The sequence below is a fragment of the Zingiber officinale genome, chromosome 7B (assembly GCF_018446385.1).
Source record: "Zingiber officinale cultivar Zhangliang chromosome 7B, Zo_v1.1, whole genome shotgun sequence".
Classification (NCBI taxonomy): domain Eukaryota; kingdom Viridiplantae; phylum Streptophyta; class Magnoliopsida; order Zingiberales; family Zingiberaceae; genus Zingiber; species Zingiber officinale.
The window spans coordinates 3,299,301-3,323,661 of record NC_055999.1 but is presented as its reverse complement, the minus strand read 5'-3'; the positions used below and the strand labels follow the sequence as shown (position 1 = coordinate 3,323,661).

Here is a 24,361-nt window from a genome sequence, read left to right as displayed (position 1 = left end):
ATAATACCCTCCGTTGTTCTTTACCTTGGGTATTGAATTTCTTTATCCCCATTGTTTCTCAGTCAGATAATAGTGTGGTCGGTCTAATGTTTTATTCAGTACCGAGCGGCATTAATTATATCTTTTCAAGATTTGAGTTGCGATATTGAATGCATAGTGAAGTTTGCAGCTTCTGAGTTCCATGTCCGCAAGTATTTCTGGATCTTTTATGTTTTTGGAGTAGCATCAATGAAAATTTCTCATTGACTAGCAAGTTGGTGAAAGTGTCCTGTTCAATAAATTCCAAGAGCGAGAAGGTTTTACTAAGAAAAGATCAAAAATCACAGTAATATATATGGTTGTTAACCCATGAAAGGAAGGGATATATATTTAATTGTTTGCATGGAAAATCAAATCTCTACCTTCGTTTTGTTCTTCTTTCACGTTTGAACCTTCCGATTGTTTGTTCTGATCTTTGAGACTGATATATCGACTCCACCTGCCAGAACAATCCATCGGTGGTGGTTCTGCTATATCAGACAAATCCAGTGGGCCGACCAGCGTTTTATCACCAGACTACCATTTTTCTAGGCTCGACTGTGATACAATCCTATCATTCGGGTCGGGTCGGGTCGGATCGAATCGGATACAGTCGGATCTGTGACAGTTTTAATAGCTGCACTAGAGTTGGCTTATTCATTAACATAGTTATTATTAAATTAACCATGGGTGAGCATGGCGAACTGTAACTCACCTGCAAGGACATTTGGGGAGGCGTAGGTTTTACATGTATATAAAATAATTCCGTTATATATATTTAACTTTTTTTAAAATTAATATTTTTTTAAATAGAAAGATTATACTTTTCAGCATCTAAGTTTTTAAATTTTGAATACTATAACTTAACAGAAAAATCTGAACTCTAAATAAAAATTTTATTAACCCAAATTTATTATAACTCATAAATTTTAAAATTTTAAACATTAAATATAAATAATATATCATGAAAAATAAACAAAAAAGAAAGGACGTCTGGCCTGAATTCAGGCACCTGAATTTACTCCCAACATCTGGAGTTCACATAAACGTGATATTTAGTGCCTAGTAGAGGAAGTGTGTGTATATATAAAATAAAATTACACTCCTCACCTTACACCGCGTGACTGCGCAACGTAACTTTTTTTTTAAAAATTTATTTGATAATTTTTTTAAGCTCTAATTATACCAATAAGATTTTACTACAATGAGTGATAATAATAAGTATAAAAAAACATTTAAATAGATACGTATGGAGTGTGCAATATAAGATGAACAGTAAATCAATATTATATATAACAGTGTGCAATTGTATGACGTGAGATATATATATATAGATGAACAGTAAATCAATATTATATATAACAGTGTGCAATTGTATGACGTGAGATATATATATATATACAATTGCTAAACACCTTAAAAATTATTTATGTTCTTAATATTATAATTTAATTCCTAAATTTTAAAATTAAAATCCTAAATACACAACTGTAAGTTAAAAAAAACATCTATATATATATATATATATATAAAGTGATAAAGGAGATCCCACCTATCACAAATCAATTGATATGATATCAGTTAAAGTTAAGACCGGCAATACCGGGCTTACAGTTATCCCAGTCAATAAAGGAGTGACCGAGCGGATATCACCTGGCCGGTCGGGGTATCATGGGCTGGTCGGTAGGGAAACGAGCCCTCGGACCGTTCGTCCAGTGTAAGAAATGACATTACACAGGAGGAGATAAAAAAACAAAAGAGAACACACCGTCTATCATTAAATATGAGGAAGTCAAGACAAAGAAGAATACTATATTTATCATCAATGCACTGAAGTCAAGACAAATAAGACTTCCTTTTGGTAATTAATATTATTAAATAAGGGCAGATAAACAATCACATAAAAAGGTATCAAAGGGTACGCTTGTATGAGGAAGGCAAGATTTTCTATTTTCTGGATTACTCATTCTATTCCTGATTTTGACTTAAGCGTCAGAGGGTCAACGTTAGAAACTCCTTCCCTAGTTTTGGTTTTGTTTTGCAAGATCGAGGTCTTCATCCCGTCAGCGGTCACCCCATTCCCGGCTTTCTAGCTTCCTTTATTCAAACATGATCAATTTGGCATCGTCTGCGGGAACGTTGCCTATATATGAATAAGAAGATGGAAGACGCTGGACGACTCACAATAGTAACACTGACGCAAAGAGAAACTTGATGTACTAATACAAGTTTGAGTGACAAAAATATTGGAGCAACAACAATAGGTATTGGCCGATCAGTCAACGCATGAGCCCGCTGCCTCTGTAGCAGGTCGACAAACTGAAAGAGAAAGAGAAGATCGAGCGGATCAACTTTCCGCTCGGGAGCCAAATAGGAGATCGATCGGCTCCTATGGGGGCGCCCGTAATGCGCCAATCTCCTTCAACCGAGCACTATGATGGGCTCACCCAGAAGAAAGAGGTCGAGCGGATAGAGATCGGGGATCTTCCTCGGATGAGGCGCCCGTGCGGGATGCAAGAAAAGGAAAAGTGTCGAGGGAAGACGACTCACCTGAGCGGGTCAATCAATAATTTCGGAGGGGATCCTAAATGATTCTCTGCCGAAGCATTATACCCTTGGACGATCGGAGAGTATAATGGAACAACCGATCCCGATGATCATTTGGCCAAGTTTGACAACGCGGCCACCCTTCACCAGTACACGGACGAGGTGAAATGCTGAGTCTTCCTTACTACTCTATTTGGATCGGCGCAACGGTGGTTCAAACGGTTGTCGAACAGCTCGATCTACAATTTCAAGGACTTCTGAGCGGCATTCCTACACCACTTTTCTAGTAGTTGTCGCTACTAGAAGATTAGCGTGAATCTATTCTCGCTGAAGCAAGGGTCTCGAGAGGGCCTATATCTAGCGCTTCAATCAGGTGACGATGGACATTCCAGTAGTCTCAGATATATTGGTGAACGCCTTCACTCAAGGGCTGACCGAGGAAGAGTTCTTCCAATTGTTCATTCGGCGACAGTCAAAGGACTTTGGTCATCTCCAAAAAAAGACCAATGAGTACATTAATACGGAAGAAGCCCAGGTGGCAAGGAAAAAAGATATGACCGTCAATCCCGCAGTAGCATTCGAGCGCGTCAATCGAGTAGTCATCAACCACCTAAAGGGCCACAGTTGGGAGCCCCTTCACACTAGGCCGAGACTAAGCCACATGTCGTACAGCAAGTGGTGGCTGCTCATCTAAGAGGAAACAGATGGGTACCAATGTTTTGCACCTTCCACCAGTCGATGACACACAACACCAAGGATTGTTACGACTTGGCAGCTAGTAGATCGGTTCCGCACGGTTACCGTCGTCGATAACCACTTCCAGATCGGCGTCACTGAAGCTGATCTGTAGAACGAATGAAGGAGGAGAGGATGACCGAGCCACGCCACCACCATAGGGATCAAATCCTTGCCCGAACCTCTTCCGAACGGACCAGACCGCCCACAAGGGAAGAAGAGAACCAGAGTAATGCCGCTCGAGAGGAGATAGGAATGATCGCCGGCGGAGATTCTAAACGAGCAAGGAACTGCATGCTCAGCGGCTCGAGATACATGCTATTGATTACAGCAAGGAAAATGCTGAGGGACCCAAGATTAGGTTCGACCCTAAGGATTTGGAGGGAGTGGAGGTCCCCCACGACGATGCATTAATCATTCGAGCGGTAATTTCCAACTATATAGTCCATCAAACTTTTATTGATATAGGAAGCTCGGTAAATATTATATACGGGAAGACATTCGATCAATTGCAAGCTGCCCATGTTGACTCTGCTCTACGTCTTCACGGGCAACGAAGTGTTGCCGATTGGCCAGATCAAGTTGGTCATCTCACTCGGAGAAGGGCCCCTGAAGCGAACAAGGACCACAAATTTTATAGTGGTAAATACGCCATTGGCCTACAACGTTATTTTGGACCGACTGACACTCAATGAGTTTCGAGCGGTGGTATCCACCTACTGCCAGAAGATCAAATTCCTAGTGGATGATAAAGTAGGCGAAGTCAAAGAAGATCAGTTTGCCGCTCGGCGTTGTTACGTCGAGATGGTCAGAATGGAAGCACGAGCTACTCGGAAGACACCTCGCTTGGAGGTGAACGTCATCATTGAAAAACCCCCACTCTGGTCTATGAAGAAAAAGAAAAGTTCAGATCCACCTTGACCGCCCGGAAGTAACTACATTTATTGTTGCCGATCTGGAGGACGAGTAAAAGATAGAACTGGTAGCTTACCTCAGACAGAATCATGATGTGTTTGTTTGGACGACACACGAGCTTTCCAGTATTTCACCGAGTGTGGCTCAACATGAGCTACATGTCCGACAGGACACTCGGCTAATAAAACAGAAGAAAAGAGACTTCAGCGCGGAGTAAGGCTTGGTCATCCGAGCAGAGATAGAGAAATTGTTGAAAGCCGGTTACACACAGGAAGTACAATTTCCAAGCTGGCTTGCTAACATCGTATTGGTCCCCAAGCCGGGCAACAAATGGAGGGTATGTTACGCCGACCGGCGTAACACCATTCCAGCTGGTATAGGGAGGAGAAGCAGTGGTCCCTGTAGAGATTGGAATAGAATCCGACTGGATGCAACTCTACGACGAAGGAAATGGTGAGCGAAAGCTAATGGAGCTCGACTTGGTGGATGAAGCACAAGATAGAATGGTCGTTCGGCTAATGGCTTACCGACAGTGGATGAGACAAAACTACAACAGGAGGGTGATCCCGAGGTCCTTCAGGTCGGTGATCTAGTGTGGAAGAAAATCAAGTCGGTCGACGACATCACCAAACTCGGAGCTCCATGGGTGGGACTTTATAAGGTCGTATAGAAACTTCGCTTGGGGGCCTATTACTTGGAAGATGAAAATGGGAGACGACTCGAGCGCCCGTGGAGCGTGAATCATCTTTAATCCTACATGCCCGAGTGAGAGGTGCGTGAGCAAATATAAATATACTTGTGTATATACCTTCTAGATGCAGGGCCAATATGAAATAAAAACCAAAGTTTTCTAGACTCTTGGGTCGATCAGGCTAAGTTAAAAGTCGAGCGGCGACTATAAATCCCTGTCTACATCAACGGTCGAGCGACGATCTTAAACCCTTGTCGCTATCAACGGTCGAACGGTGACCTTAAACCCCTGTCGTCATCAACGGTCGAGCGACGATCTTAAACCCCTGCCATCATCAACGGTCGAGCGGCGACCTTGAACCCTTGTCTACGTCAGTGGTTGAGCGGCGACCTTAAATCCCTGTCTACATTAGCGGTTGAGCAGCAACCTTAAACTCATGTCTACGTTAGTGGTCGAGTGGCGACCTTAAACCCCTGTCTACATTAGCGGTCGAGCGGCGATCTTAAATCCTTGTATATGCTAAAATGGTCAAGCGACGACCTTGAAAACAAAATGGATTGATCGGCTAAGTAGATAAACCGTTGTCAATCAGAAGAAACACGAGGCCGCATGAGTTTACGCGACGCTTGAAAATTGAGTTACAAAATCAAAATACAAGAAAATAAAGGCTAGTCGGATAGACAAGCATTCATTGAAACTTAAATTTTTACAGAGGCAACCTCTCAATTGGCTCACTCAAGATAATCAAATACATCATCAGCCAGCGACGTAATTAGTTTGTCCCAACTGATGACCTTGCTTGATAGAGCAGCGGGGAGGTAGCCGCCTTCTCTAAGTTGCCCAAATGTCCCTTCAGTGGCAAGGTCAAACAGAGGAAGAGCCCGATCGATGACTTTTTCGTTAAAAGCCTCTGAGCGGATGTAGGCTTGCTTCATGAGATCAAACCTACTTGACTCGGCTCCCTGATAAGTCTCTAGAACCGCTCGGGAGGCCTCCAACTCTTCCTTCAATTTGGTCATCTCTTCATCCTTGGCGTCGAGCTAGGCCTTCGCTGTAGTCTGCTCGGTCGATCATCCATCTCGCTCAGACTTCAATGCCGCTTCAGCCTCCTTTAAATTCTGAGCTAACACCCTATACTCTTTGTTTTTTATTTCTAGATCTTCAATGGCTCGGAGCTTTCTGGTGTTGGCCTAGTTGATTTTTGACTCAAAGGAGGCAACTTGTTTATTGAGACGAGCCAGTTGTGTCGTCTGCTCGGCGCTCTTGCCTTTCTCCGCCTCCAGCTGCTCGGTGCTCTTAGCCAGATCGACCCTTAGTTACGTCATCTCAACATTCATCTGCTCCACTTATGCTTGTGAAGCAGATGATTGGCCAATCGGCGCACGCAGCTGCTTAACTTCATGTGCCAAAAAAGTAAGCCTTTGGCACATGGCCAGACTCTCTACCAAATATTGTGAGGAATCAGGAAATTATAAATCGATTAAAGAAAATTAAGCACATACAAAAACTTACCCCAGTGGACATCTGGGTATGGCTGTCCGCAAGCACCCTCGGAGGCATGACTGCTGCACGGGCTCGGGCGTCCACCCATATCTGTGCGAACGACCCTTGAATGATTATACGGTGCTCGGGGGCTCGTGATTCAGCGCCGTCCAACTCACATCATTCCTCAATCGGAAGAAGGATAACCGCTGTTATATGGCACTGGCTGCTTGGGGCTGATTGGGCCGAGGTGGCCCTACCGGACGACCGTGACGATGACGTCGGCAGAATACTAGACTTTTGAATCTTTGGCGGTGGTGGCACGAAGGCAACTGGCGGTCCGCAAATGGTTCCCTGGGACAGACCGGATAAGGATGATGTCCGATCAGATGATGGAAGGGGAATAGTCACCGTGGCGGGAGCTGGCGTTGAGGTTTCAATCTGCTCGGCGGAAGGAAGGCGCGGGCTAGTTCTGGTGGATGTCCGCACAACGGAGGAAGTGAAGCGGTATGTTGCCTCCGCCCCGCGCCTCTTGCGGCTTATCAATGGCTCTCCAGAAAAGGACGAGTTCGACTCCCCCTCAACCGGAATCACTGGCAGCTGAGCCAGGGGAGGATTAGATGCACCAACCGTTCCACCGCTGGGTGTCCGGTTGGCTATCCCTTCGCTTGCTAGGGCTGGTGCTCCCTCGCTCTCTTTGAGCCGGTCTTCTTGCGAGCCGATTGACTTCAAATCGTGGCTCTGCAACTCATCCACGACCACCGCATTGATTTCAATGTCCGCGAGCTTGACTTTGCCGGCCAGACGTGCATGCAACATAACTTCAGTTGCACAAGAAATAGAAAAATCAGTTAGATTCAAAATTTAAACCAAGAAGGGGCATACCTAGGGCTACACGGAAGCTTTGTGCGGATTGGGCTCAAGCCAAACACGTAGAGGACTCCCTCATGCAACAATTTGTGAATATGGTATTTCTGCCCGGTCAATTGTGAAGCTGCGTGGAGGTAGTTCGATCGACTCTTGTATTTCTTGAGCTCTGGAGGATTTGACGCTTCTAATTGCCATTTGGTCGGGAAGTCCGGCCGCTGGAAAAAGCGAACAAAAAAATGTATTCCCTCCAATGCTTATTGGAGGACGACATCTTATCAAAGGAAACAAGACCCACTCAGGCTTGGAAAAGAAAAGTCTCCGGCTCGGACAATTTGGGATAATAAAAATAATAGAAGAGCGGGGGAGTAAGGGGGATGACATGTAGGCGGAATAGAACGATGACCCCACACAACAGCTGAAAGAAATTTGACACTAGTTGATGTAAAGAGATATGAAAATATTTACAAACGACTGAGAAGAAGGGGTGGATCGGGAACTGCAGACCAACGGTAAATTAGTCCCTAAAAAATGTTACGAAACCAGGCGGGGATTTGTCCGAACGGTCAAAGGTCAATTTGGTACTCAAAAGGAATTTCAAAAGCATCTCTCAAACTCTCAACATCGCATCCATCGAACCTGGACTCAAATGATGTATACCAGAGTTTAGGGACATAGGCAGAAGGTTGAGAGGAACTTGCCATGAGAAATAAGAGTTGATGGGAAACCCAGAAATTCGATTGAGAAACGACACTACGGACACTGAACAGATTCGATAAGGGAAATGGAAGCTTACTAGGGAGATTGCTAAAGATTGCCGGAGAAGACGTAAAACACGGTGACGTCGCGATGCTCACTAACAAAGGTGAGGATGACAAGTGGAGAAATTGGAGAAGCACGTGAGTTTATAAACCTCGCGGCTGATCGACCTCAACCGTTCGATTCGGCGGTAAGAAAACCTAGAAGTAGATCCAACCGTTCATTTCGAAACGGCGCTCGTCTCGAGACCAATGGATATCCGCCTGTCACATAGGGCATGTGGCGGCAGTAGTAGATGTTGGATCGTAAGCATTCGATAGAAGGGGGGGAGTGAATATCGAATCCAAAATTTTCGTAGAGTAACTGCACAGCGGAAAAAGAATGAACAAAAAAGAAGTGACACAAGTAGGTTTTTTACTTGGTTCGAAGCCTGTGTCGACTCCTACTCCAAGGCCCGCACACGTAGGTGCTTTCGATGGGCAATTCACTAGCAATTCGAAAATGTTTACAATTTAAAGTACATGAATGCTAATAAAGAAAATAATACTGACAAAAATGAAGAATAAAAAAGCAGAGCGTTGTCAGTAGCGTCGCAGGAGCACCAGAGATTGAATTGAGAGTTCATATTGGAGCTTCAGCCTTGACCCTCCTTATATAGGAGGTTCGGGGCGCCTGAAACCTTCAGGGCGCCCTGAACATGACGTAGCCGAGCCAATCAGGCTCTCCACGTGGCGAGGTGACGCTGAGGATAAGATTTTGGCTCCGGGCGCCCGGACCCCAGTTTTCCAGCAGCTTCCTTCCTACAAGAAAATGTTAATCCGGAGACAAATATATAATACATTTATCCTGCAAAACAAAGTGTTAGCACAATTCAAGTTTAACAAGTAGAGTATTAATTAGATTTCGTTTCTCCGAGATCGGAATCTAGTCAAGATCTCGACTTAAAGTTCTGAAATGGTTCTAAGTCGGATCGACGCCTAAGTTCCCTTCTTAGGAACGCGTCCTCACAGTCACTCCCCTCCTGTGACTTACCTTCACTTACCTGCCAGATGTCCGATAAGTCATTCGACCCATCTGGACTTCGTGTCAGCTACCTGGTCAGCCCGTCGACCTAGCTGAACTTCCCTACAACACTGAGTTAGTACAATATTAACAGATATCAAGTATAACCTAGGGTTACCTCCTAGGGTTGCCCAGCTTCACTCACTAGGACTTCCATTGTCTGGTTTCACTCACCAGGACTTCCTCCACCTAGCTTCACTCACTAGGGCCTGACTTCACTCACTGGGACTTCCACCATCTAACTTCACTCACTATGACCCAACTTCACTCACCGAGACTTCCACTTTACTTAACCTTTAGTTAGGACTTATCTTTACTAGTCATCTAGTCCTGACTAGACTTCTCTCTCCCAAACATCAAGTCCTGTTTGGGTCAACCTTTGGTCATATTGTTAAACATCGAAACCCTGGAGGTTAATTGCACCAATAGTAGACACGTGTCGTTCAATTATCGGGAGCATTTAATGTGCTTCATTTCAAAGGTATGACTGCGTGCTCGGCCATAATTATCAAGGATTGCACGGGCTTCGAGAAATATAGGTGTTGTCAGCGATGACCAAGACCGCTTGAAGAAGTGCGTTTGGAGAATTCTCCAAGTGTCATCGCTCATTGGCCCGCTCGACATAGAGACCCTCTGATCGTCCATTGACCATGGTTAGACAGAGATTGAGTAGCATTGGTTGATGCGCCAATCAAAAATTAGGGATCGAACATTCTGATCGGAAGTAAAGATCGCCAAGGATCAATTGTCCAGTCAGTCGTACCTGTAGCCTTCTTCACTAGACTTGAGGGGGAAGCTTGTGATGCAGTGATAAGGGAGAGCCCACCTGTAACTGGTCAATTGACATGGTGTCGGTCAAAATCAAGGCGATCAACGTCGGGTTGACATCTATCTCGGTCAGCAAAGGAGTGGCCGAGCGGACATCACCCGGTCGGTCGGGGCATCATGGTTCGGTCGGCAGGGAAACGAGCCACTCGGACTGCCCATCCGATGAAAGGAATGACATTACACAGGAGGAGACAAAAAAGCAAAAGAGAACACGTCGTCTATCATTAAATATGAGGAAGCCAAGGTAAAGAACAACACTACATTTATTATCAATGTACGGAAGTCAAGACAAATAAGCTTTCCTCTGACAATTAATATAATTAAATAAGGGCAGATGAACGATCGCAGAAAAAGGTATAAAAGAGTACGTCAGGTATGAGAAAGGCAAGATTTTCTATTTTCTGGATTACTCATTTTCTTCCTGATTTTGACTTCAGCGTCGGAGGACCAACGCTAGAGACTTCTTCTCTGGTTTTGATTTTGTTTTGCAGTATCGAGGTCTTCATCCCATCAGGGGTCACTCCATCCTCGGCTTTCCAACTTTCTTCATTCGGACAGGATCATATATGATTTGGATATTTTTAAAACTTATCCACTGGTTCGGTCAAAAGCTGATATATAGCTTTTTACTGAATCTAGTAGATAAGTTTTTAAAATACCTAATCAATTCGAATATATTATAATTTCAAAATTATCAAATCATATATCAACTTCCCGTTTTACACTCATCCTGAAATCAATTCGATTCGAAAAATAACTTAGTTGAATCGATTTCATTTTGTTTGAAAAATCCATCAATCAGTTCAATTAAAATTGGTCGATGGATCTAAAGAATTCGGAATGATATGAAATCAATTCCTATATGTTTGTCTAATTTTCTTGATTATAAAAATATTGTCAAATATAAATTTGATCTAATATATTGAGAACAATAATTTTTTTTGAATATAAATTATTTTTTTGAATATATTTGTATAATATATTATGTTAAATTAATATTTAATAGTATTCTTATAATTATTATAGGAATTAGACGAATATAATTATAAGAATTAGATGAATATATTTTAGGTCCGTCCACAAAGCAGAACGTAGTCTCGGCGACGCGTGTCGACTAACACGTGAATGCCATTTTATTTATTTGATTATATAATCTAATTAACTGGAAAATCGATCTAGTTATTTATTTTACTTCGATCGAAAGCTTATAAAAAACTCGCTAGGATTTTACCTAGTCTAATAGAACACGTGCTGCCAAAACATAGCAATGCAACGGCTGGAGTATCCTGATAAATGGTTGTATTCATAATTATTTTAAAAAGAAAAAATAGGTATAATAGACTCAAATTGTAAATTGTAATGTCAGTTCGAATTGCATGATTTGTAAATCATATCGTAAATATTTCTAAATTTTCACTCTTTTCATATATATATATATATATATATATATATATATATATATATATATATATATATATATATATATATATATATATATATATATATAATTGATTGGGAAGTTGGCTACCATATTAACTAAATGAAGATTTCTTAATGTCTTGTATGTTAAAAGAAATATTAGTAATTGAGTCAGGGAAGAGATCTCAGTGCATGTTTTTCGATGTTCAAATTAATGATCGAGTCAAGTAGATAAATAATGGAATGAATCGTAGCAAATAAGTATGTGTGATAGTGTAGTGTTGTGTACTTGTACCTATAGATAAATACCTTTTTTTATATTGTCAATGTTGTGTCTATGTATGAATCTCAAAGTAATTTATATGTTGGAAAATTTGAAAGTATGATTTGCATACAGAATATCCTCTGTCCTCGGTGGCACAAAATATCAAAATAAATATTAAGTCATTGGACTACGAAGCTCACAATAGACTACCTGATAAGCCGATCAAATCCCTATTATGTTCGACTGGCCCTCACTCGTAAGAGCCCGCCCTATCGATTTTGATGAGTGCAATCGGTGATTAAACATTCGCTCGACTTTTTTTTTTGGACAGAGCTCAGGTGGACCATGTGTCCAATATATCCAATCGGACATGTGTCCGATCAACGAGAGCACTTGGCTGAGCTTATTAATTGTATTATCTCCGTGTGCCCAAGGAGGGATGGGCTCCAAAGGATATCGAGTTGATTTAGCTCCTTACGTATTTCAAAAGGCTTCAGAGCCGGAGATTCGACCGGTCAAATGGTCTGATCAAACAAGCTTTCAGTGCCATGACCTATGTGTGTCAAAAGACTTTATGACCCGATATTCGACCGGCCAAATGGGCCGGTCAAACAAGCTTTCACTGTCTTGACTCGTGATATTAACTCTTCTTAAACTTTGACTTCTACATTAACCTTCGTCGAGGTTATCACGTGATCCCGCTAGACCCTGAAGAGATAAATCGATCCACCATAAAAAATGAGTCGGTCCAGGGATTCTTGATCGGTCCGCAGGTCAATCTTTGAAAAATAGTGAAGTGAATTGATTAAATACTAAACGATCATGTATGAGCTACGCGTGAATGTGATATAAATCCGACAACTCAACCTATCAGCTAAATCTTCCACGATCTATTTATTCTCGTACACCAAGGAAATCTTCTAAATCATTCCATTTTGGGGATCTAATTATTCTCTTTTTTAAAATGAACAACCAACGCTGAACAAAAATTTAATTGATGACATGTATAAATGAATTGGGTTGACAATTAAGGTCTTTCATCTCACAATTAACTTCTCGCCATTAATTATGTGTCAATTAAATTGTTGGAAATGCACAATAAGCATAAATTTACTCTCCATTTTTTTATTTTTAAATTGTCCATGCAAATTCAAATAATAGTAAATTAAAATAATCAATATCTCTAAACTTTTTAAATTATTATTATTTCACCCTTCAATCATTAATATTATTAATTACCTAACAAAAATATCATATGCCACTTCAACTTTTTGTCAAGGTAGATAATGAAGTCAGTAGTTAGGTTATAAAATATTCAAGAATTTAAAGATTTTGAGATATATCTTGACAAATTTGAGATTTGCGGTAGTCATTTACAAAAAAGGGAAAAATTTGGTGTTTATATGAAATTTTACCATAAGGTTTCCTAATTGGGTGTATTTTCACACATCCGTCGCCGTGATCACGATCGTAAGGCGGTCGCGGTAAGCACACCGGCGCAGCACCCGAAGAATCTGTTAAATTTTTTGTTTCGACGGATTAAATTAAAAGGCTCGGGTTTAGTGCGTGCATTGGGTTATAAAATTTAGTTGTTGTCGTTTGATTATTTTAGACATCGATGCACATGAAATTGGCGTCGATCGATGAGGTTAAAATGCGAATTGCGTCAATTTGAACGATCGCAAGTAAAATATTAAAAGTGCATTAAGAAATGTCCATTCATTGACAATTTCCAATTGTGAAAAAGAAATAGTCGTTGATCGTATTGTTAGGAAGGAGGAGAATGGGAGGTAGGAAAATTGGCGAGAAGAATTTAAAGGGATGTTGAATGCTTATATTTTGGAACGTAGAAAATCAAAATATTATATTATTCTTTCTTATTTATGTTAATATTATAATCATTATTGTTAAACACGTGGTCGTGTAGGGGAGAAAAGAATAAATAATTTTCTTAAAAAGTGGCAATAGTTAAGAAAAAGAATAAAATATATTTAATTAATACATGGCATTGCGGTTTTATAAAAGAGGCAATAAAAAGTAAGGAGAAAAGGCATTACTGGAGCGCTGCTGCTGGGTTGTGGAATTGGAGATGGATGGATCAGGGATCCTATAAAACAGCAAGTCCCGGTACTATCCGCCTCCTCCGACTTTGTCCTCTGTCTCTTCTCTTCTCTTCTCTCTCTGTGCCTTTTTCTATTCAGTGTTTGATTTTTCTTGAGGTTTAATTTAATTTCTAGAACCTGGAAGCTCGACCTTCTCTGGAACGTATTCAAGGTCTTAGGGCTTTGGTTCTTGGAGGTAGAACACTAGAACTCATTCTTCTTTCTTTCCCCTTTGTGTTCATCACTTTCTTTGGGATCTTTCTCAGTCTTGTTGCTGTATCCTTTCTTTGTTTTTTTTTTTTTTGTTTTTTTAAATCAGCGTTTGAGTGTGGAATTTGAGGGATAAATTTGTTGTTGTTGTTGTTGTTGAGGCTGAAGAGATTGAATATATATTTTTTAATAGATGGTGGGTTTTGGTGTGTTGGATGCAGGTAGGGGAATAGATGCGAACAGAGTAGAAAACAGAGCATGGACATGAACGTGGATGCGGCGGCGTCTTTAATTCCGGTGAAGCGGACGGAGCACGTCCTGGTGACGGCCAAGGTGGTGGCCGGGAAGCCTAGGCGTCGCCCTGCGGACGCAGCGCCGCGTCCGCGCACGGTGCGCGTCTTCTTCGACGACTGCGACGCCACCGACTCGTCGAGCGACGATGTTTACTGCGGCCACCCCCGACGCCGCGTCCTCAGGCACGTGCACGAGATCCGGCTGGAGGCCCTCCAGGCCGGCGCTTCGGCGCCGGCGGAAGGCGAGGCAGGAAGGGTCAAGACCTCGAAGGTCGCCGCCGCCCCGAGGAAGAGAAAGGCCGGATCTAAGGTGGTCGGAAGCGGAGACGGGAACGTGCCGAGGTTCCGCGGCGTCCGCCGGCGAGCGTGGGGGAAGTACGCGGCGGAGATACGAGACCCTTGGAGGCGAGTGCGGGTGTGGCTCGGCACGTATGAAACCGCCGAGGAGGCAGCCAAGGTGTACGACTCCGCCGCCATCCGACTCCGTGGGGCCGACGCTATTACTAACTTCGCGCGGCCACCGGAGGTGGGCGATGCTAATACTAACACCTACGAGACCCTTCCGACGGCGAAGAAGATCCTATCGGAGAACAACCTCTCCTCAGTCTTATGCGAGTGCGACACCGCCGCCGACGAGGCTCGCAACCTCTACTCGCCGACCTCCGTCCTCCGCCACTCTTCTCCTTCCTCTCCCTCCTCCTCCTCCTCCTCCTCCACCACCACCACCACCAAGCAAGCGGAGGATCCACCGACGACAACCGTTGGCGATGCCGCGGGAATCTCTCCTGCGGAGCCCGGCGGATTTCTGCTCCCGGACGACAGAGAAACAATGTTCGACGACCTCTTCGGCGTACAAGGGGCTTTTCCGCTCGGCTTCTTTGACGACGACTCGACGCCGATCTCCTTCGTAGCCGAGGATTTGAGCGACGAGTTCCTACTCGGCTCTGGCGACCTCGACCTCGGCACCACCGCCGGAGTAGACGATTTCTTCTCCGACATCGGCGACCTCTTCGCTAACGAGCTCCTCCCCGCCGCCATCTGAACCAGAACCATTCGTCGCAGTTTCGCCGCCGGACGCCGATTCGCCGACCACTCTTGTTTTGGATCGAAAATATCTTCTTGCCTTTTATTTATTTTGTTTTTCTAATTTCGTCTTTTTTTATATTTCTTTTTTAAAATCTCTTCCGGTGTTGGTAACTCGAAAAAGAACTTTCTAGTAATCGATGAGATGCAATTTTGCTCCGTGATTATTGACATCTTTATTTTTATTTTAGTTGTTAAAATATTCATTAAAATTTTAAAAGCAAGTGTGGTCGTTCATTCCGGGTGTACTCTCCAACGGCTTCGAACACGTGTACACGCGTGACAGCTGGATTCATCGTCCGACACGTGGCTTCTGATTTGATTTGTTATGAGATGATGTTCGGTCAACTGTCCAATTGATAGGCTTCTGCAGTGTTCTCATTAGATTTTTGATCCAATTTTAATTCCCAATGGGATTAAAAATAAAATTACTTTAATTTTTTCTCTTCGTTTCAAAGAAGTTAGAAAACTTTCTTACTTGGACTTCTTCCCCGACACACACTTCGGGCAAGACATTTTGATAACTCATCTCTTTAATAATTAATAATAAATTTTGTTGAACGTGGAGTATAAATTAAAAAAAAATAGGATGAATGATATTATGATATTTATGAAAATTCATTCCACAAGGAAACAAATTGATGCATGCATATGAAAAATCAAAACCTGAAGAAAAAGCTAGACCAAGTAGGATTGGATCAAGCCAAGCCAAGCCAACCCAATGCAGATAGTTTGGCTCTAATGTGTAAGAGTTTTTACTCTATCCAGTCTTATTTGTTTTGTCTTTCCTTAGATGGAAACACTCAAACACATGAGGAAGAAAAGACACTAGGAGACAGTTTCCCTGTCCCTCATTCCACATTTATTAATGTCTTTTGGAAGAAAATGAAGCGAGGAGGCAAATCATCAGATATAAATTAGGAACCATTTCCCTTATTTTCTCTTCATTTAGTTTTTTTCTCCATTAGAAAAAACCCGGCCTTGTTGCTCACGGAATTAAGCTTAATTTAGACTGCAATCAAATCATCAATCATTATCTTATGACCATGAGTCAATGGATGAAAAGTTTGCTTTTTTTCTCTTGAATGAGTCTTGAATAATAAAATAAGTTCCTCAGAGTTAACATTAAAAAAAAAAACAGACACATGTATTAACGACACCTTTATGATCTACTAAATTTAAGTGGAGGAATTAAACCCGCGAGAGAAAACAATTGCCCAGAGCACGAGGTCAAATTTAGTTCAGAAGCAAGCAACTTCTGTTAGTCATCATCAACTGGAGGAGGAAGAAGCATGCTTAAGTCTCAGTGTGTGGATCCTTTAGTGCTTGGACTTGGAAGTTTCTGGTAACAATCGACTTTTTTCTGATAATACTTGGCACCTACTTCATTGCCTTGACACATTGGAGGGCCACTTCCTAGATTGACACTTACCCCACGGCTAAGCTGTGGAAGAAGAACAAATTCAAACTCATGATGGCGAAGCAGTCTTCTTAGTAAAAGACAGCTCCTAGTGCTCTTCATTTTCAAGTACCTGTTCGTGTGCTAGCAATTAATGTTAGCGTAAATATAATATTCATGTGATTCTCAAATTCTGAAATAAGTTTTTTTTGTTTCATGCCACACTACTTTATGCATTATTAATTAGTATTATATGAATGGTTAGTGATTATTAATTCTCTTTTGATCTATCTGAACTGCACAGAAGATGTTTGATAAACTGCTGATCTACAATACAGTGGTTGCTTGGACAGAAGTGATTTGGAAAACTTTGGAGGAAATGAAGACTGTCCATTGGTTCCCAAAAGAAGAAACCATGGATGGTGAAGGAAGGTGGACATCACAAGGTAAATATTATTGCTGAATGCATGCAGCTAAATGATGAGGACAGGGACAAGGGGCATGGACAACCTCTGACTCTGCTGATTAATTAGGATTTGCTTTCCACAGGAAGCTTCAGCAATAAGAATCACTAGTTTTAGTTGGAACTTTTTGTCCAAGTAGAATTGCTCAGACTATGATCCCGATCTTTAAATTTGAGGACTGGCGAATAATTATTTATTCCTATGTGTTTTTTTTTTTGTTTTCTTAAGCAACACGCGTAGATTTTTTCATTTTGTCAGATATGTAACAGGATCAAGAAAATTGGAAATCTAGCAAGATTGCTAGGTTTCTGTTTCACCAACCATTCAGAATTAGACTAATGATGTCTCATTTTGACATTCAAGGAGACTGAATAAAAAATAAATAGATGGAGATAGTTATGCATAAACATTGTTAAAAATTAAGACTAATGATTAAGAAGAATATGTCAATGGAAGACGGAAGTGGTTGGAAAAACTTAAAGGACCATGAACCTATCCGTTTATTATTTTTGATCCTCATTGCCCCCTTCTTCCGTTTGGGTTTTTCTGTTAAGTTTGTGGTTCTCTTCTCCTTCCTACCTACACTGTCCCTTAGCTGTCCATTCTAGTTAATTTGGAAAAAAAAAGAGATACAGCGAAGTGTTTGTTCCGCTACTCTTTGCTAGTTCAACTAAACTCGAATGAACTCTTCCCTTCGACACAATTGAAATCTAATGGTTGCCATCTATTTCTTATCTTTTTGGTAAAGTGGCATGTAGACTTGACATAATTTTGCTGAAGGGTGAGCTCAGTCTCACCCTGTCTCACACTAAAACATATGAGGTTAGAATCACAACCTTCTTAGCAATAATGTATATAAGTTGGTTACCTGAAAGCATGTTGGGGATATCATTCTAATAAGTTGAACAATCACTGCAAAGAAACAGCTATTGTGAAGTACTAAATTCCAATAAAAAAAGGGAATAATCTGGGTAATGAGATTCGCTAAGTGGAAGCTGATTCCATTTCTGAATACGGCTGGAACAAAGGCGGCCCCATGAGGAACCTGAGATATTCACAAATATTAGTGGTATTCTGTCAATTTAAGAAAGGAGAGAACTTATCGAACAATTGAAAAAAAGAGAGTAACATTGTAGGCATTATAATTTTTACTCATGGTCATGCAACCATTAAATCAGTAATTCATTTCACAACCCAAAACAAGTAATCCAATTTTCTCTCGATCGTGTGATATGAACTGAATAAGAGAAGTTGACAAACAAGTACAATGAGATAAAGGTGGCACGCAATCATTCAGATTCTAAAAAGTGCAAACATAATATCACGATCATCTCCAAAAATTGGGCAGGGAAAAGGAAATCAAAATGAAAAAAAAAAAGAATGAATAAAAGTATCAAGAGGCAAAAAATTTCAAAAACTTCAATCGAAATAATTGCCTCTCCAAACTGCCTAACTACTTCAAAAAAGATTTACAAACATTATTCAAGGATAATCCTATTCTACCTATCCCCTAGCGGACAGAACATCGAGTTGCTTCAATCGGTTCCCCTTGGAAGATTTATCCAAAAGCATAAAATCACTTTCATTTCTCATCCTGTAGAATGCCCGATCTTGTGTCCGTGCTGTTCCACCATTACACGCAACTCGATTGAGTTGCAGAAAAGCAAGCATACTGACAGCAAATATAGCTGCATTCCCTAACATGCCTTGAAAACCCACCAATCTGATTGATCTTTTAGCTGCAGTAAAGCTCGATAAGAACACCTGCACAAACATGCTGGGCTGCTTCTCCTCCTTGCCTTCCAAATTCTTGCCTAACTGGCTCCCTGTAATTTCATTTTCAGAAAGGAAATCTGGTCTGCCAAAATTACCCATATCATGCACATCACCTACAAATGCCAGAGCATCTTCAATGACTTTATACTTCTTTCCACGATGATCAGCTAATCTCTTTGCAAGGACGACACGGCTTTGTTCTAATCGTGCAATAGCAGCAACTCGTTCAGCACGCTGTTGTGATTGTACAGTCTGAATAAATGTGATAATAACTCTTTAGTGGTATGAGTTATTATTGATGGACTTGGGTTGAGTGTTCGAGCCGAACACAGGAATCTCAAGCCCATTAGGAGACCTAAACCAATTCCTCCTCTAGGTTCCTGTTGTAGCCTCTATATAAAGTCTCGCATCCACCCATCCATGTAGGTTTTGTTTTTTGGTTTTCTTCACTTCTTTCCTAGGGTCAGCGCTAACTCCTTTTTTCCTAGGGCTGACGCCAACTCCTTCTTTCCTAGGGTCGACGCCAACTCCCCCTTTCCTAGGGTTGGCGCCACCTCCTCCACCTTGCTAGGGCCGACACCTCGTCCACCTTGCTAGGGGATGGCAACTCTTGCTTATCTTCCTTGGTGGTCGGCGGTTTGGAGAAGAAGAAGAAGAGGAGAAGGAAGAAGATAAGGAGGCGCCCTATCCTAGAGCCTCTCTTGGTGGTCGGCAGTTTGGAAACAAAGAAGAGAAGGGTGTTTGTTGTCTTGGTAGATCGTCGCCCACACAACGTCCATGAAGAGAAGAGGACAGTAGAAGATCAAGAGGTCTTTAGCTATAAAGGAAAGGTACAACTAGTTCTTTAATTTCGATGCGTAATTTGTTTAGTTTTCTTTGTATCGATTTTGAATATCAACACAAGAGGCCAGTGATCTTGTACTTTGATCAAGGTGTGCTTTGATCAAACCATTGGAACGATTGTAGTGTAATTTGGTATTAGTCTGTCTTAACTATAAAATTACACTAGTACATTATATGTGTATTGAGCATGAGTACCGTTTGAGATTGTTCGATTTGTACTGACTATATAAAAGAACAGAACCTCTATTATTATGGATGTGCATCCTCTTAATCCCGATATAATAACAAGCACGTATACTTAGTATTTATTTATTTAACTTATTAATGGGTGAGATTTATTCGTTAAATCAATAATCCCAATGAGTTGAGAGATAGTATTATTTATATGGTGTGTCGTTGATTATAGAAGGAATCTGTGTCTCTAATTATTTAGGCCAATGATGTTCCCTCGAGAGTTTCATAAGGATTATCATGTAAACCCCGCAGTGGACTTAGTCCGACATGATAATAAAGTTGAGTGGTACTACTCTTGAAATTAGATATTAATTAATTGAGTTGTCAAGAACTCATTTAATTAACGAACATACGATATCTTAAACACAGGGAGATTAATGCACTCATGATAAGGAGTCCATATTGTAATATGAGATTGGTGTGGTAGTTAAATAATAACCTTTTAGTGGTATGAGTTATTATTGATGGACTTGGATTGAGTGTTCAGGTCGAACACAGGAAGCACAAGCTCATCAGGAGGCCTAAACCAATTCCTCCTCTAGGTCCCTGTTGTAGCCTCTATATAAAGTCTCGCATCCACCCATCCATGTAGGTTTTGTTTTTTGGTTTTCTCCACTTCTTTCCTAGGTCGGCGCCAACTCCTTCTTTCCTAGGGCCGACGCCAACTCCCCCTTTCCTAGGGCCGGCGCCACCCTCCTCCACCTTGCTAGGGCCGGCACCTCGTCCACCTTGCTAGGGGGGCCTCTTGCTTATCTTCCTTGGTGGTCGGCGGTTTGGAGAAGAAGAAGAAGAGGAGAAGGAAGAAGATAAGGAGACGCCTGATCCTAAAGCCTCTCTTGGTGGTCGGCGGTTTGGAAACAAAGAAGGGAAGAGTGTTTGTTGTCTTGGTAGATCGTCGCCCACACGACGCCCACGAAGAGAAGAGGAATAGAAAGAAGATCAAGATGTCTTTAGCTACAAAGGAAAGGTACAACTAGTTCTTAATTTCGATGCGTAATTAGTTTAGTTTTCTTTGTATCGATTTTGAATATCAACAAGAGGCCAGAGATCTTGTACTTCGATCGAGGTGTGCTTTGATCCATCAAGAACTTGCTTGATTGATCAAACACATATCTGATCGAACATACGGGTTGCTAGGAAAAGTTCTGTACTTGTACAATTTTTGTACAGGAAAATTTAAACAGAACGGAATTCCAGCGCCTTCACCTCCAAACCTTCTGGGGTGCCTCCAATGCGCCTCCGAGGTGCCTCCAACGCCTCCTGGGTGCTTACGCACCACGAAGACTTATTCGTAATCCTTATCTCTTTAAGGGCACCTCCAAAGGTTGATCCAGGGTGCCTAAGAGCACCTCTGAAGCGCCTCGGATATTATTCATCCGATGCTGATTTTTGCTACTTTAATCTTGCAAAATGAGTTAGTCCAAAAATAAAGTGTAACCTGTAAAACAAAGTTAACACAATATAGAATAACATTATTAATTAGATACTGTCTTTTCAAGACCAGGATCTAGTCATGGTCTTAGTTTAAACTTCCAAAATGGACCTAAACTGGATCAGCACTTACAGTCCCATTAGGACTCGCTCTCACTGGACCACTCTCCTCCATTAACTTACCTCACTTATCGTTTGTCGTCCTTTACTTACCTTTTGACCCATTAGGTCTTCCTTCCAATTGTTAAGTCCGCAGATCCAACTTAAGTTCCACCAATTGTTAGGTCCCCAGACTCAGTCGAACTTTCCGCTAGATATCGAGTCACTTCTTGATCTATCTGGATTTTTCACTAGCTATCAGGTCCAACAAACTTAACTAAATTTTAACCTAGTGTCAGATTTTTCAAATCCATCAAATCTTACATACTTGATAATAAATCAAATAACACCCCATCTAACTTTTATATATATATATATATATATATATATATATATATATATATATATAAAATTAATTAATCATTTGGATCTTGTATATCATTCATGTACCTTTCATTGCAATAACTTTTGCCCCTGTCACAAGGCATTGAGTTGCCTTGAATTGCGGATGAGCTTCCACATCTTATTAACTTCCATATATTATTTTTACCATTAGCTTGTACTAAATGAACACTCTTGTCGTGAATAGATTATTAATAATGATGTCAGAGAAAGAAGGGAATTGATGATGAGGTGCGAATATTCATAGAATAAGAGCTAATTTATACTTGTAATCCTACAAACTAATAACGTAACCTATAATTCTAGAGGAAATATAACCTTATTCTCATATTAATTTATTAGCTTGTGAATTGTAATTAATTTCTTGATCACTTCTTTTCGATCACATATACAATAAGAAAGATTCTTACGAATAAGGTTTGATATTTTTGTGTACAGATATAGTGGATGATTATAAATGAACAAGATAAAAAATGGAAGCAATTCTAAATGATACTTGTCTTCTTGCAATTAAAAGGGTTAGCAAGCCATGATGTGCCTTAACCATGCTCAAAAGTCAAGGTAAAGATATATATGTGAAGGAGATTGCAATGAAAAATGCACCCAAATAAGAAAGCATCTAACTAAATTTGCAATAGCTAGGGGATAGGGAGGGATTAATAGCTCTTGACAATGGCATGCATGCATTTCAACTTTTAATTAAGGTTCATTATAATATTATTACAATTGACATCTAAATACATTTAGATGTATTTTTCTTTTAACTTATTAGTATTAAAATTATCAGACGTTGGTAAAAAGTATAATCAGGGATGTATACATCTGCGTGTGTCTCTGCTTACTGTCTTTAATTGAATGTTTTGCATTTCTGAAAACCTTCAGCAACTTTTTTCCCCTCTTTCAGAAGCCATAGATTTTTTGTTCATCACAAATGAAACATGAGAGAAAAAGAAAGAACTTTTGTTGTGCCAAGATTGTTATTCTGATCACTGTAGTTTCATTAATCAGGCACGAGTAGATTCAAGTTCGTCTTCAATAAGTGAAAAAAAACTACAATATTCTCATAAAACTAGATTATGCACCTCAGAGCATGCTCTTTGCACAACAGAGCTCATACATTACCACACTAAGATCAGTTTGCACGTAGGACTAGTCTGACATAGATAGAGATATATATCGATAAAGATGGGTTCAGTGATCAAGACCAGAGGAAAGTGCCCATGGCGAACTTCCTCTGTCATCGACGCCACCCGTCGCCGGCAGGCCGTATTCCTGGAGAAGGCAGTTGAGCTTCCACTCCGGCATCGTCTCATAGTCGGCTCTGGTGTAGCGGGGGTAGTGCAGTGGCATCTGGAAGCAGCTTGAGCCGCGTTGTTCTAATTGCTTCTGCTGAAGCTTGTTGGCAGTGGGAATCACCTTCGTCATTCCCATGCCCATGCTTGGACCAAGTGAACCCATTGCTTGCTGCTGCTGCTGCTGCTTGGCTTGTAGGAAATGGAAGGAAGAAATGGGGTTTTATAGAGGGGAAGATGAATGATGGAATGCCAGAGAGGGCAAGCCTGACTGATCGAGGGAACATTAATTGCTGGGAAAAGGATGGATTTCTGAATTGGCTTGCTGGCGTTACAACAATTGCCAACACAGAGGAGGAGCTCCTCAAGTTTAAATGACTAAATGATTGCCATATACTTTTTTTTTCATAATAAAATCTCGATTAGAAGCATCTGGGTCTAACCAGCTAGTTCTACGTAATGAAAGAAAATTCTATGCATAGATTCGACCCAAAGAAAATGTTTGTCTTTTCTCTCAACATTTTGGAAAATCATAAAGTGAAAAGTATGCTAAAATATTATATATATATATATATATATATATATATATATATATATATATATATATATATATATATATATATATATATGATGTCCAGGCCTGAGTCAAGACGAAGGGCTGGGCTCACCGAGTGCTGACGGGGAACCGAGATGCCTTCTCGTACATGTTTTCAAAAATGGACTTCCACGTGGTGTCGACGGACAACAATGACTGCGCCGGCGGTACATGATCTCTGCGCACACTCAGACATGCATATAGGCGTTAGAGGCCAGAAACCAGGGAAAAAGTCCCCGGAGTAGGCCCTCCGACGCTTAAGTCAGGTACTTTTTCTCCAGAAGAACAGTATACGAAGAAGAAGAAAAGTAGAAAACAAGTTCGAATGTGCGAGAGAGCGTACCTGCGTGAGGGAGAGGACCTCCCTTTTTATATGATAGCGCGTACCTTCTGGAGTTGACTGATGTCAGAGAATGTCGAGTGTCAAACCTTATCGGGTGATGGAGGACACGTGACATCCTTCTGTAGCCTGAAGGAATGTTCCATTAATAGGTGACTGCAGACCATTGAAATATTCCCTGACATTTGGCAATTATTTTCTGACAAACGG

The 24,361-nt window shown here is 41.3% G+C and overlaps 2 protein-coding genes across 3 annotated transcripts; one reads left to right on the top strand and one right to left on the bottom strand.

The window, feature by feature from the left end:
• The first annotated feature begins 13,614 nt into the window (after window positions 1-13,614).
• LOC122003498 (pathogenesis-related genes transcriptional activator PTI6-like) lies at window positions 13,615-15,443 on the top strand. 2 transcript variants are annotated; one of them, XM_042558607.1, is made up of 3 exons: window positions 13,637-13,715; window positions 13,826-13,886; window positions 14,122-15,443. In XM_042558607.1, the coding sequence occupies exon 3, from the start codon at window positions 14,159-14,161 to the stop codon at window positions 15,233-15,235; it is 1,077 nt and encodes a 358-aa protein (XP_042414541.1). In that variant the 5' UTR covers window positions 13,637-13,715; window positions 13,826-13,886; window positions 14,122-14,158; the 3' UTR covers window positions 15,236-15,443. The 2 variants fall into 2 exon arrangements, with proteins under 2 accessions (XP_042414542.1, XP_042414541.1); XM_042558608.1 differs by lacking the exon at window positions 13,826-13,886 and having other exon boundaries at window positions 13,615-13,715.
• A 2,933-nt stretch (window positions 15,444-18,376) lies between these two features.
• On the bottom strand, window positions 18,377-21,564 carry LOC122007409 (plastid division protein PDV1-like). Its single transcript, XM_042563276.1, has 2 exons — window positions 21,557-21,564; window positions 18,377-19,189 (listed from the first exon to the last, which is right to left on the bottom strand). Exons 1-2 carry the CDS (start codon window positions 21,562-21,564, stop codon window positions 18,643-18,645), a joined length of 555 nt encoding a protein of 184 aa, XP_042419210.1. The 3' UTR covers window positions 18,377-18,642.
• Window positions 21,565-24,361: the final 2,797 nt, after the last annotated feature.